The sequence below is a fragment of the Melanostigma gelatinosum genome (genome assembly GCF_949748355.1).
Source record: "Melanostigma gelatinosum genome assembly, chromosome: 20".
NCBI classification, from domain to species: domain Eukaryota; kingdom Metazoa; phylum Chordata; class Actinopteri; order Perciformes; family Zoarcidae; genus Melanostigma; species Melanostigma gelatinosum.
Genome location: NC_136653.1, coordinates 8,935,844 through 8,950,210, shown reverse-complemented (window position 1 = coordinate 8,950,210; position 14,367 = coordinate 8,935,844). Strand labels below are relative to the sequence as shown.

Sequence of the window (14,367 nt, the reverse complement as noted above, 5' to 3'; positions counted from 1 at the left end):
TCTTGGTTTTTTGTTTTAGTTGAAACTGCTTTCAAAGGGAAGCCCAACAAATTGAGCTCAGCAATCGTCGAAAGCTGAAATGTCAGATGTGCGTTGTGCGTGCATGAAAGAAGGGTTGAAATGGTCACTGATCAACTCCCGAAAAGCCATTCCAAAAATGTAATCCCACTTTGATCACGTGTTAGATGGTGAGTGGCTCTCACTGTGGGGCCCTGCAATTCAGTAAGTATCAGTTAACCTCCAAGCTAATGTGACCCACTTCATTATCGCTACCGTGGAAGAATGAGTACCGCCAATACGATACAGCAACACTCATGTCTCGCCATCGCAGCCACAAAGTGATCAAATACGTCAGCGAAACATCAAAGAACCACATTAGTTCTTCACCACATTGAGTCTGTTTTGACCCTTTTTTTTTTTTCCTCTTCCTCTTCTGTTTAATTCAATGGAGAGAAACCGAGCTGCTTTTAGCGTCTCTTATCGTTAACATGGAGGCATAAGTGGAAACTGCCCCGGACCAGACAAGCAGAACTGCGTGTTTCCTCTGCTTTCTACTTGGTACGGAGACGCGAGCCAGCCTGTCAGCCCGTGAGCCAAATGGACAGACAGGCGGACATTGAAACACACAGAAGTACAGAACAACCATCTCGCCTTACAGCGGAGTCCAGCTTCAGGTGAACATGGCTAACGTCAGTGGCACACCATTAATAAAACCTTAATTGTCCCCTTCCTCTAAAGCCCCGCCGCCAAATCTCCACAGATTCCACCTTTTTTATTCCACAAGGCTGTGAAGGGGATACTTTGGGAATGGCTAAACAGCGAAGAGAAAACACACACACGTCATGTTAATCTGACAGACTCGGCAACCCAGGTCGCTCATATGGAAACCATCAAGCCTCACCTGGGTAATTATGAAGCATCGGTTACTGGTCAGTCTGACTGGGGGGAGAGGGAAGGACCAGAGGAAGAGGTGTCAAAGATGGAAAGAGACAACAAGAAAAAGACCTACATGAAGACCTAAACCAGACTTAAGTTCTCTCTGTTTCCCCTCACCTGCCCTCATCAGATGGTCGGGACAGCCTCTCACGTCCCTCCTAATCCCATTATGTCCCAGAGATGAAACAAATATTTTCTAACATCATCTTTCAGCGACGGCCCCGGGGCCTCGCAAGTTCGCCTCATTTTGCAGACTTTTTTCATCGGTGCAGCATCAGAGCTGACATGTAATGCGAGTGCTGGCGCGTATAGCTAGCATAGCTAAAACGACGCAGACAGTTCCCCCTCTTTTCAATTAAAAGGAGTTACTCAAGTGTGCTTTCTACAAATTCCACCACACGCACTGTTCCGCTGCCAAGTTCCAGCTCCACAAAAAGCCACAGGAAATATAATACAATATTCAATTTCCACCTGCCTCAGGTGGGGCTCTCTTTAAAGACCCAAGTTTCTGTCAGCAGGCCTTTAGCCAGGCCCCAAGATCCCTCGTTTTGTGGTCAGTCAGTTTTCCCTTAAATGCTGCTCCTGTTAGTTGCTAATAGGCTTGGCACTGACAAACATCGTTACACAGCAACATCGATGCGGGCTTGCCAGTTTGTTCTTCAGTGCTGCAGGCCTTTAATGACATGTAAAGGTGCTGCAGCTGACGCTTGTGCCCAAGTGGAAAGTTTCTGCTATTTTTGGTAAATGAGCTAATTTTCAGACAAACTGGACTGTATTGGTTGAGTACCAGACTTGGTATCCCATGAATAACTGGATCGCACTCGAGGTAGCCCTCCAAGTTTCATGACTCACCACTGTAATGTCCGTAAACTCTACTCTTTGACGACAGCCATAGACTTGCCCTTTGGGCACTTATCTTATCCTTTCCACACCTCAAAACATACCATGCTACATTAGCAAGGAAGATCACAAAAAAAGGAAATTGTTATAAACCTCTCACCCTGCTGGAACAGCTCTCTGTGAGTCATTTAAGCCCCACACCCTGTGTGCAGCACTGAAACCTGGCTGATAGTCTGGTTCAGGACTCGGCCTGTAAACCTATACCACCTCAGAGATCCACTCGTACTGTCTGTGGTCAGCACGTACTGCGCACTGGTCTCCTCTGATGTCTGTATTTATTATTTTGGGGGAACAGTAACCCTCACGGGGGAGTTAAGCAAATACCAGCAGGCTGCTTTAGAGAGTGGAGCTTCCATCCTTAAAAAGAGATAACCTTCATATTCATTCATAGTAGATTATTCTATTCTTATTTGGTTGTAAATGAAAGAACATTGTGCAGATTCTGGTTACAGTGTTTGAACTTGCCATTTGTTTCGAGAAAATATTGTTTCGGACACAAGCCGGCTGGTTATTTACGGTTTGAAAACCTCAGTTGAATCCAAAATATATCCCCTTCCTTGCAATTTTAGACTCCGCACTTAGGCTAGCTTCCAAATATTTTCCTAGGAGTTTAATGGTCGACTACAGCACGAAGTCGAAAGATCGTGCTCAATGTCCACAAACAAGCGCCTCTGAATTGAGCCAGAAGAGCTCGATGAACAGACCACGGATGGAGCCAAGGGCGAGGTTGTGATAGGGACAGGGGAAAGGAGGAGGAAAACTCCTTAGTGCAGAAAACAGGCTCGAGGATGGCCCGTTGACTACTGAATATACTTTAAAATCAACCATTTCTACAGCACTGGGGATGGGCGCAGTGAAAACGAGGCGAGGCCTGCATATATCCACCACTACCCATTTCTACTACTCAGATGTCTTTATTGGTAATCAAGGTAAAATCTCTGGAGCAATCCCACAACCATTATTCCAGGTCACTTTGGTTGACCCCGATTTTGTATTCCTTCGCCAAAAGAAAAGGACTCAAAGTGAAACCAGAAGGTCTACACGATACAAAGCCAATCTTAACAGGACACGGAGCATAGGAGCGATACTGAAAATATGGAAAATGAGGCTCCTGGTGCCATGAAGTGTATTTATATCTCCCACATGGCCCGAGAACTGCCTGAAGACATCATTGGGCTCACCTGGGGCTTTATAGGTAGTCTTCACAAATTAATATGTTGAAGTGACTCAAGGGTACTCGAATCGATCTGATTCATTAAGTCAAATGTGCTTGTCCTGGTTTCATGCCTTTAGTAATTCAGAATCCTGTTTCCAAACCCAATAGCTGCTATATATCACAATAATGACTTGCTTGATTGATAGGTGCCACTTCCCTTGGCGATTAGTTTGTACTGTACAAGGTTAGAGGCTGAAACACAACAGAAAACCGTGTCTCAAGAATGTCTTAGTACGTACGCAAGTGTGACTGTGTCCTGGTCCGCCCCGGCCTGACAGAATACCTGGTGTCAGGGGCCTCTCTGCTCTCTTCTCCTCAGAGCGCTGTATATGTATCCCCTATCTAAATGATGTGGCTGTCATGGCTGTTGGCCAGCTGCCCTGGTCTCTCTCTCTCTCGCTCACTCGCCCACTCTCTTTCGTCCATTGGATCTGCTGCTTGTTCCTAATTAGCTGTCACATTCTCCAGGCCTTTTCCACAACAAATGAGAGAGGCGAGCTCAGGCACCAGACCGCTCTGTATGGGGTCTTGGTCAAGGAAAGGTGCTGGGTTTGTGTGTGAAGTCTCTGCTCGACAAAGCGGGGATACACATAGGCAGTCGTCAGCATCTTTGTCCATTAATCAGCGTATGAGCCAGTGCCCTCAAGACCCTCAATGCACTGTTGGCTCAGGACCCCGGTCCAGGACAATGCAGATTTTAATTGTCTCATACAATCATTGACTTTTTTTACATGCAGAAAATATTAATTTTATTACTGTAGTTTCAAAAAGACAATGGACTTCATCTAAACTTTCTCTGACTTTTTGTTTCGTGGGCTCAAACAAGTGTGCCACGTCAGCAAACACACCTAACTTCAAACCACTGTGTAAATGACCAGCGTAAACGTGATGAAGGCCACCTGTGCGTGAATGAGCCTGCGCTCATGAGATTTGTAAATGAGCGAGAACATTGATGAGTGCAAGCAAGTTCTTCGAGCCACTTAAGAACAAATGTGTAGGTGTGAATCTTGCATGAGGCCCAATATTCCTACTGAGCTGTTTACAAGGCGACTGAAAATAACTATTTCACTTATATTCCGGTTTACGTCCAGAGGTGCATATTCAGATTTGGTGGACTTGTTCGACCAACACAGTCTTTCATTACTTCAACTGCCTTCTTTAAATGGTATATCAACAGGTATCCAGATACCTGTTGATATCCAAGTCTTTCACATTGTTTAAAAATGAAAGATGTTCCTGCTTCCAATCAGAAATGTGACCTTTTTTCCTTTACCCCAGCCTTGCAAACTGTTGGTTTGTGTACAATGTACAGAACTGACCGTAAACAAGCGACAAAAAACACGGTATATTCCGAATGCGCTGTATGTCTCAAGAATTGGCATATAGGGGGAGGGGTGGAAGGTGGGGGTCAGGTGATATTCCTTTTTTTATTGATTCCTTTGTTTTGTTTTTTTAGCTTTAAAATTAGAGAAGGGAGAAGGGTTTACGTGTTTATTTCCCTCAGTTTGTGTGTCTGCTTTGGTTAATAATGCATTTTATAATAATGCATTTTATAATAATGCATTTTAATGCGACTTAAGTCGCATTAAATGCATCAAAACAAAGGAATCAATAAAAAAAGGAATATGACCTGACCCCCACCTTGGCAATATCGCTCATACATTTAAAAGAAGCCTTTATTTAGAATATCCAAAACGGAATATGCTGTTAACACGACCCATATCAAATTCAGAATATTTGGAATAATATAAGAATATTAGTGTGCATGTCGTCAATGATTATAGAAAGTTGAACTGATTTCTGTCAAATGGAGGCATATCGACAGGATCATAAAGTCTTCCCCTGGAGAAATTGTTGTCGACAGAAACAAAAAATGCCTTGGCAGACCTTCCTACTACATTTTGGCAGATCAACCACCACGCGAGATTATTATTCATTTGGAATGGTGGATCCACGATGAAAGATTGCTACCCTTTGTGTAAACTGAGTTACCACTAATGGCAATGCGGAGTGGATGCTGTCGTGTCCAATATCTGCTCCTTGATGACACTGGGTGGAATACATTCTTGGTCCGTGTAAACTTGCTGGTCGCACTGTAAAGCGGACTGATGCAGAATGGTGCGGTCATATCCTGGCTTGTTCACGGACCACAGCACAAATGTCCAGGACCTGATGCCATCACGCCGGGTCCAAAGCCAGCACTTTGTAAACTGACCGACTGTAACAGAAGAAAAAGCCAACTTTTCTTTTTCCGCTTCCTCGAGTAAACACAGTCATTTCACAGCTATTCTAGTTGCAACCCTGCACGTCTGTCTGTGATGCCCCCCCTTCCCGTCTCCCGAACTGGGTCTGGTCTACCAGGCAACGGTGCCTTGACAAGGTGTTCTGGATCAGACCGAGTGATCGGACCCTGGTGGATTAACGCAGGCCTGATACCGGATCCGCTCCGGTGGGTAGGTACAGAAACAGGAGCGGGAGAAAGATCGTCAACCCCAACCGGTCCGGGTCTGAAGTTTTTCCGGGCAGTGGACATTAACCAGAGGCCTCGAGCTCAGGACTCCGAAGCAGAAACACTATCCAGCCCTGTGATCTCCAGACCTCTCTTTCTCCCTCCATCAGCCCACCTCTCCATCTATCAAGCTTTCGCTCACTTGCACGCTCCCTCTTTCTGCGCCAGACATTGCTTGCTGTAGTGTGTCTGGATTAGCGTTCGCAAGGCTTTTTTTTTCCTCCATCATACCTCCACGTTGACATTGGAGGCTGGAGGCGGTCATTGTTCTTCTTAAAGTGTGCACTTTGATCACGAAGAGAACATCAATACAGTTAGTCTTACTGAATTGCAAAGGATTGTTGAGAGGTCTCTGAGGTGTCTGACCCTTAACCCTCAACGGTGATCCTTCGCAGTGGTTGGAGCGCTTGTCTGAGGAAGATGAAGATGAAGATGGATGTTATGTTTTGGTTCCAGTCCATCCTCGTTGGAATTTCTTCATATCAAATTTCTTACACCGTGTTAGTGTTTTTCCTCACTTTCTCTCTCCTGTGTGTATTTTAAGCCTGCAGGGTATTTCTGGAAGCAAACACAACTTAGTCGGAGGCCTCTGTAGAGACAGGACACACACTGCTCCTTTTGGAGCATGTGTGTGTTTTTTTTAAAGCTTTCTGTGAAGGTGCACATTCATTCATCTTTTCTCAGCCTCCACTTCAGCGAGCTTCCCCCCTAATTTGTAAGCATTTTGATCCCGACTCTTCAGCCTTATTTTGCACCACATTTCTCATCAGAGAAGCTTCAGAATCCCAGGCTTTAATTCGGTGGTGTGTCCAGGAGTCGTACTCTGGTTTGAGCGACGCCCTCCTTGGCTGTAGCACACTGTCTCTCACTGTGTGTTTAAAATAGTTTTTTAAGGCCAGGCCACTTCTCCCGTTTGCCAGGAGCACTGCTGCCTCACCAAAGGGGACAGAGAATGCGCTGTGCACAAAGCTGGGTAATGACTTTAAAATACATCACTGCGTCATGGACAGGCACTTGGAACATGTCCCGAACTGTAAATAAAAAAAGAAAAAGCATTTCAATCTCGCGTTCGCTCAGCGAGCGGAGGTGAAATTCCACAGTAACTAAGTAAGTCGAGGTGGTGGAGCAGCAACTACCTAAGCAGATGTCACTAGGACTGTGGTATGTTGGAGCGCCGAAGTCACTGGCAACCTCTCTCCTTTATTTCATCTGTTTTCTTACGAAGATCATCAGGACAGATGAAGTAACCGGGGCTGCCTGCCGGGCTTTTTTAAAATTTATTTGTTTTACAGCTTTCTTCTGTAGAAGAACAGACGGAGGAGTCGGGAGCACGGGCGGAGTCGCTGGGACTTCTTGAACAGTGGAGAGTCAGATATGACATGGCTGCGTGAAATGAACCAGATGAGGATGAAAATTTCCAGGAATTGCCCTCGAGTGGCTCTCTTAAATTTGATGGCATGAAACACAGAATGCATCAGTTTAACAGTGGAGTCCACGACTGCTGAACTCCAAGCATGTACTTGTTTTTATGTCTGTCCTTAGCCTTATCGCTACTCTCGTGCAAGTTCCCGCGCCTCAGCGGGCCATTTACAGCGTGCTCTCTCCAAAGCCGTTTGTCTAACTTCACATCCCGTCTGGGGTCCTCAAGCCACAGCTCTACAGCCGAGCCGAGCGGCCATGCGTCTCCCTTTGGGCCTTCAGCAGATTACCTCCGCGACGTGCCTAATGCACCGTGTTTTATAGCCGAGTAATGTTCGGCTTTGCGCAGGGATTTGAACCTCTAAGCTGACCTTGAAACGTGGCCGCTCTGTTGGCCGAGACGCAGTCCTAACGGGTCGTGATTTATCTGTGTGGATAAGTCGAGCTGAGAAAGACTGCGCGGGTTTAAGGCCAACATTTGGGCTGCAGTTCTGACGGGCAGAGGGGGGGCCGTGCTTATTCGAAGACATTTAACACGTAGTTATGTCACATTTTTCTCACCAGAAAGTCCTAAAAGTGCTGTTGGAACGCTGACATACGTGTTATGTTGTAGATGACATCATGGACTCTGGTGGATATCAAAGACAGATGACAGACAAAGATTCTAATTAACTTATCGACACACTTTTTGCGAATCAGAACTTAAAGCTACAACGGTTGATCACTTAATAGAATATTTATCAATAATTGAATTAATCGCAAAAAGTCAAAATTCGCTGATCATAGCTAATAAATGTAAATATTCTCTGGTGTGTTTATCCCATCTTTGAATTTGAGATAAAACAAGACATTTGAGGAAAAAACACTGATCACCATTTTTCAACATTTTATGACATTTTATAAACCAAACAACGAATCGAATGATCGATAAAATAATCCACAGATTAATCAAATGTCATTAGACAGGAAATATCACATCCTCTGATATTCATCTGACAGTAGAGCTGCTACTGTAGAGTGACATCCAGTCTGTGTAGTGAGGAGGAAATACGATGTCTAACAATACCAAAACAGATGTTTTAATTGCACACATCTGCAGCTGCTCACAATGTGACAGCAAACAAACTGCTTCTCTTTCTTGTCTCTCTGTCCTACTGAGTCATTCTCTGTCGCAAATTGACGTGTGTGTGTGTGTGTGTGTATCTGTGTGTGTGTGTGTGCTCGCGATTTGGCTCTTCACACACCACGTTGGCCCGGGGGCTTCTCTGTCACTCTCTCCCCAGGCCGGAGGGCCTTCTGTTCCACCATCGTGCTGGAATGCTTTGTGGGACATCCAGCTGGAGGCTCCAGGGCCCAGCTATCAGTCAGACCCGTGGCCGAGCTCCCCTCCACCACGCCAGGGCCGAGGAGAGACGAGTCGTCCCTGTCTGTCGTTCTCTGATGAGACCAGACAGCAGCCTGTAGGCTGTCAACACATTCCTACACGGCTGCTCTTAAAGCGCAAAAAAACCCTGGATTGATTCCACCCTCTGCTCCACTTGTCAGTTTCTGGAACGATGAAGTGTTTCTCTGCGTGTAAATGAGCAAACACGAGAGCTGGGCCTACTTTCCATTTTAGCCTGGTCTCCAGAGATGCAGTTTTGTCTCTCAACATTGTGCAGTCGCCACGTTGAGGCTGATAAGGAAATGTTTAGCCAATTTAGCCAGGCTGTTGAAATGATTTGGAATCCCTACCAGGCCACTGGGGCGTATCAAATGCACGGTGGAAAACTGGAGTGTTTGTACAGTGGCTGAGCGAGCGGCGATACTTAGAAGAACTCTGTCGCGCTCAGTCCTGTGGGAAAGAGCCGCTTTTGCCGCGATTCGCCCCCCGTTTTGATGTACTGCGAGAGTCCGACATGGTGGGGATGGAGGCTGTGCATGTTTTCCGTACATGTGTGCTTGTTGCGGTGCACATGGGGTTCTGTGTGTACACTTTGCTCACATGGTGTGTTTGCTCAGAGAGGCCTCGCCGTGGCCTCTGCAGCCAGACATTGACCTCCTTCCTCTCTCTCTCTTACTGATGAACACAATCTGTCCTTTCAGATCCATGAACAGCTGCAGCTCTACGAAGAGAGCAAACCAGTCCCCATCCTGGAGAACGCTGCAGGTCTGGCCCATGAAGTAAGTTTTTGTTTTTTTGAAGGAAGGCTTCCATTTATTTGGTTGCACATACTGATGGTGACAAATAAAAGGGGGGAAAACCAACACAAAGTCTTGGTCTCTGGGACTCTACTGGAGGGATGAACATCATTCTAGAAGAAAAAAACATCTTTAGGTGTTTGAAATTTCAGGGTTTACCAACTTTTAAAATTGGGGGCAATGCCGGCAACCAGCCATCAACTTTTGGTTGCCAAAACTAAAAATGTGGTTGCCACTTTTAGTCACCTTTTTAGTACAAGTAATACATTATTTTTCTCTGCAGTTATACGAAAGCTTTACAATGAAAATGTGACAGAAAAGAATAAAAGCTTTTGTCCACCTTCAATTCCTGGTATCGCAGTAAAATAGCAGTCGTGCAGCTGTCGTCATGTTCTTCACAGATCCCTCAAAATTAATCCAGCAAGTCGATGGTTGCTGGTTCATTCGTTCTTTCCCATCCAAATTTAGATTTTCTGGAAGTTAGGGCCACCACAGATCCATTGGCCCTTCAGCATTGAAGTCTTAGATTGGGGGTCCCTCAAGTGACACCAACATCAGCTTGTCCATCATCATCTGGTTGCAAAAATAAGTAGAATTGTATAGAAGTCTATGAGAAAATTACTCTACTTCACACTTCACTAGCTTAGGCCCCCACCTCGGCCGGAGCGAGCCTTCGTCGGTTGTTTGGAGTGTTGAGGAATGGTTGATGGAGATTTGGCCTGATGCGGTTTGGGGGAGGCTTAGCTGACTGCGGCTCCCGGGCCTTGCAGAACCCCCAAAATAAGCCCGGCGCTGGTCGGCAAGATCAAGTGAGGATTTGTGGGTTTAAAGACGCCGTTGGATATGGCTGAACCGATGTTGGACGGGTGTCTGCAGGAGGGCTGAACTTATGGAATAAGAAACGAGAAAGCCATGGCGTTGCGGTGGCCCAGACCTGAGCTGCATCGAGGCGGACGAGTGTCGCAGCGTCATTTGATGATTGGGTAACCGACTGCTAGGTTGTCAGGAGTTTTAAGGGATGGACTTTCTGGGCCATCCGCGGCCCCACGTGATGGCTGTGGCTACTATTGGTCCGATTTCATAGCATGAGGGGAAGCGACTTGGCATCTGCTTGCCAGATCCGAGGCTGGTCTACGGCAACGTCGTCCGCCGTGAACAACCCCCCAAAAGACGGCAGAGGGAGCGGCATCGTTGTTGGCCAATTGTGTGGGTTCGTCGCTGGAAGTGGGCGGGGTGGGGGCACTGGCATCCCGGTGCCAGATGTCCCGGTTATGGTCACTTGCTGTGTTTTCTGAAAGTAGGCGGCGGGGGGCACTGGCGTCCTGCGTTCCGTTGTTGCTTTGCGTTCCAAGCTTGCTGCGTCCCGTTGCCTGCTGCGTTCCGTTGCTGCGATGTGTTGCGTGGCTGCGTCGTTCCGTTGCTGCGTTCCGTTGTTGCTTGATGTGATCCGTTGCTGTGATCCGTTGTTGCTTGCTGCATTGCTGCGTCGTTGCTTGCTGCGTCGGTACGTTGCTGCGGTCCGTTGCATTCCGGCGTTGCTGCGTTACGTTGCATGGCTGAGTCGTTCCGTGGCTGCGTTGCTGCTTGCTGTGGTCCGTTGCTGCGTTGTTGCATTGCTGCGATTCGTTGCTGCGTTCAGTGGCTTTCTGCGATTCGTTGTTGCTTGCTGTGGTTCGTTGTTGCTTGCTGTGTTCAGTGGCTTTCTGCGATTCTTTGTTGCTTGCTGTGGTTCGTTGTTGCTTGCTGCGTTCAGTGGTTGCGTTGTTGCATTCAGTGGTTGTGTTGTTGCGCTTAGAGAGGGACAGCTTAGAGAGGGGGACAGAGGCAAGAAGACCTGACAACCCGGTGCCAGGAATCTGCCTAGTGGGAAGAGTATGCGTAGTAGGAAAAGCGGGATAGGGGAGGGGGACAGAGGAGAGGGAACCTGGCAACCCGGTGCCAGGAATCTGCATGGTAGGAAAAGCGGGATAGGGGAGGGGGACGGAGGAGAGGGAACCTGGCAACCCGGTGCCTGGGTACGGCAGAAGAAAGGTGGTGTGAGAGAACAGTGAAGGGATGGCTTAGAGGGGGTGGGACAGCTTAGAAAGGGGGACGGAGGAAAGCAGACCTGGCAACCCGGTGCCTAGGTACGGGCAGAAGTTGTTGTTGGTTTTTTTTTTTTTTCCCTAACATGACTTTGGGAAAGTTGTGAGGAGTTGGCACGGTTTGCTTTGTTGCGTCGATGCTTTTAGCAGGCGGACTGTGGTCGAGTTGGAGATCAGCTGGTGCGTCTTCGATCAGCTGGTGCGTCTTCGATCAGCTGGTGCGTCTTCGATCAGCTGGTGCGTCTTCGATCAGCTGGTACGTCTTCGATGGGGGACCTGGCTGGAGCGTGGAGGGGTGACGGCGTCTTTGAGCGCTGCGTGCCGGCAGCCAGAGTCGTCGGAGGATCGTTCCCGAGCTGCGTCTGGAGCGAGCGAAGAAGAAGAGAGCTGGATTTACGTTTCCATTGTCTACGTCTGGAGGTAGCGGGTCTCCCTCTGCCACCGAGATGTGAGTTAAAGGACGGCCGTGAGTCCGACTCTTCGTATTGTCAGATTCTGGCGGGTAAATGCAGCTGGTCGGCGAGGTGGAGATCGCGGGTTTGCTGCCCGGACCCTCTCGATGGCGGTTACCTCAGTAAACATTGTGAACATGAGTTTATAGTCTGAATCTCTAGTTTCAAGTCTTCTTCAATACAGCATGAAGTTCATTTTGTAAGTGATGGTCAATTTAGAGCCAAATAGACCATAAAGCAGAGCATGCTTTAGGGCGGGGCTACAAAGTGAGTTGTCCGTATTTTAGTCTTACAAATTTAACCCTTTCCCAGTGTGTTCACAGTTCATGAAAGTTAATTATAACATTTTTGGTTACCTAAAAATGTCTTGACTTGAACTTAGCTCCATCCTCTCGTGTCACTTCTGGTTTCAAAAATCCAAGATGGCGACAGCCAAAATGCCTGAACTCAACGCTTCAAAACAGTAGTCCACAAACCAATGGGAGACGTCATGGTGTCGACCTCCACTTCTTAATATACAGTCTATAGTGACGGCACCTATTGTTGAGCTTTAACTTTGTCCCATGTTTATTGTTATGAAACCGGCCTCTAGGTCGCCACATATTCGTTACGTTCCTCTATTCCTTTAATTGGGGATTTTCCTTTTAATTTGTCACCCACCTACTCTCACATTGTGTCCCGTCTTGCATGGCCCGTCTTACCGTTTGTATTTGAAAACAAAGTAAATGTGATTTGCTTATACCCAAATCCAGAGAGACTCTGCGTAAGTAGAAAGGCAGTTTGTCTTGTTGTTTGTCTCATAGATGTCATGCAGATTACACTTCAGCTCCCAAGTGCATCTTTCCCGGTTGCGTGCAGTAGCCTTGGCAGTGTTCTCTATCTCCTCTTACCCTCGAGCGAACTGCGACCTGTCGTCATCTAGACTCTCTCACTGTTGAAATAACACAACACCGCCCCTCCTCTGCACCCTGCCGCCCACTCATTATTGCCCAAACATCAAGACCACAAAAAAATCGAAAATCCGCCCCTGCGAGGAGAGACCGATCATCTTCCTGGGCCAGAAACCCGGATGGGAAGGCCGATGATGGATGGGCCCACGTGACAGCAGCAGACAGACTACAGATGATCATGGAGTTGCATCATATAAACACAAGTCTGGGGAAAAAGAAGCGGGAGCATCACTCATGGCGTGCGGTCCCTCTTCATTAGTTAACCTGTTAATGAGAAGTCAGCACAGAGACAATAATGGGACTTTCTTTCCGTTGGCCCTGCTGCTCGTCGTCAAGCTGTGAAAGATATTTGGTCTGATTTATTGAGTAAACGTCCGGTGTCCCGGCATTTATTACAGTGTTGTTCATCTGCAATATTTATTGAAACCCACATGTGCACATACGCATGCAAGTGCCCCACACACACACACACACCTGTGTAAACCCAAGAACCAGCCTGGCACGGGGAACGGAGAGGAGGAAAAGCCCTTTTTACTGGTGTGTGTGTGTGTGTGTGTGAGTGGGTTTGTTTGAAATCCCCAGCTCTGTTTATTGTAATCAAAGTGCCTCCGACTGTTCCACCCCTTCCAGAGAGCCGGCGGCCATACATCATGCTAATTAGTACCGAGTCAAGGGGAGAGACGAGGGAAAAGAGGGGCTGACGTTTGTACAGTCGGTGAGGCGGAGGGAGGCCAGAGTGTCCCGAGGCCGTCACGAAATAGAGGCCGCCTTGTGGTCCAGAGCGTTTTTTCTGACCCTGTGGGCCGCAAGTGTCTTCGGCGGAGCCAGGACGTTCCGCTCCTGGAGGGTTCACACGCACCAATACAGATGCCGGGAGTCCCAAACCACCCAGGACCCTTAACCCAAACCAGGATGGCCTATATTGAATCTTTAGGCCCCCAAATAGACTTTTTATTGCTGCTTTTCTTTCTGTTCCTACCTGTCAGTCCCGGCCAACCACAGAACACCAGAACAGGCATTCCACCAGATTCCGACAAAGCTTGAAGGGTCGCTTCTGTTTCTCTTTCCTTGGTCTTTGCCTCCCCAGGTTGTGGCACGAGGCCACGGGCTGCCCAAGAGACCCCCCCCACCCCCCACAACTATCAGCCTCCAACTCCCCTCCCTCTTACAGATCGTCTCTCTCATTCTTTTTGTCAAATTACAGACTTTCAAATTCACGCTTCCTCGCGAATGCCCTGCAAAGTGTCTCCTCGGGATTATCAGGTATCGGAATAAATCCCAGAGATGGTGTATCAAAGCGTCTAGCAGCACACCGCAGTCCTGGGTCCCCCCATTTCCCTCGGCTGGTCAGGAAAAAGAAAAAAAGAAGTGTATTTTTAAAGCGGATTGTTTTTCACCCGTGTCACCGCTCCAAATGAACGCCATTGAAGTTGTGGCTGAGAGCTGAAGTGCAACGGGAGAGATCTACAGTGAGATGAAATTCATTTCGGGCTCAGGTTTCGGGTAATGGAGGCTTAATTTATTGCCTCACATAAAACGACACTTCTGCCTCCGGGCTGCACTGTCTAGCACGCACAGCAGGTGACTGCCGCTGCTCCAACAAATGAGCACCGCCAACCGCCGCCCGGAACACGATCGATACCGGGCCCGGGGACGAGGCAGTGTATCACGCACGCATAAAGACACGTGTTTTATGGACGTACATGCACATTTATTACCG

At 47.7% G+C, this 14,367-nt stretch overlaps 1 protein-coding gene across 1 annotated transcript in view; it reads left to right on the top strand.

The window, feature by feature from the left end:
* LOC306794297 (MAGUK p55 subfamily member 7-like) overlaps nt 1–14,367 on the top strand; it is a gene marked incomplete at both ends in the record, with an annotated part of 130,173 nt that overhangs the window by 18,671 nt on the left and 97,135 nt on the right. The window contains one exon of the mRNA XM_079292334.1: nt 9,066–9,143. Coding sequence (XP_079148460.1) covers nt 9,066–9,143 — 78 coding nt within the window. The remainder of the gene's footprint in view (nt 1–9,065; nt 9,144–14,367) is intronic.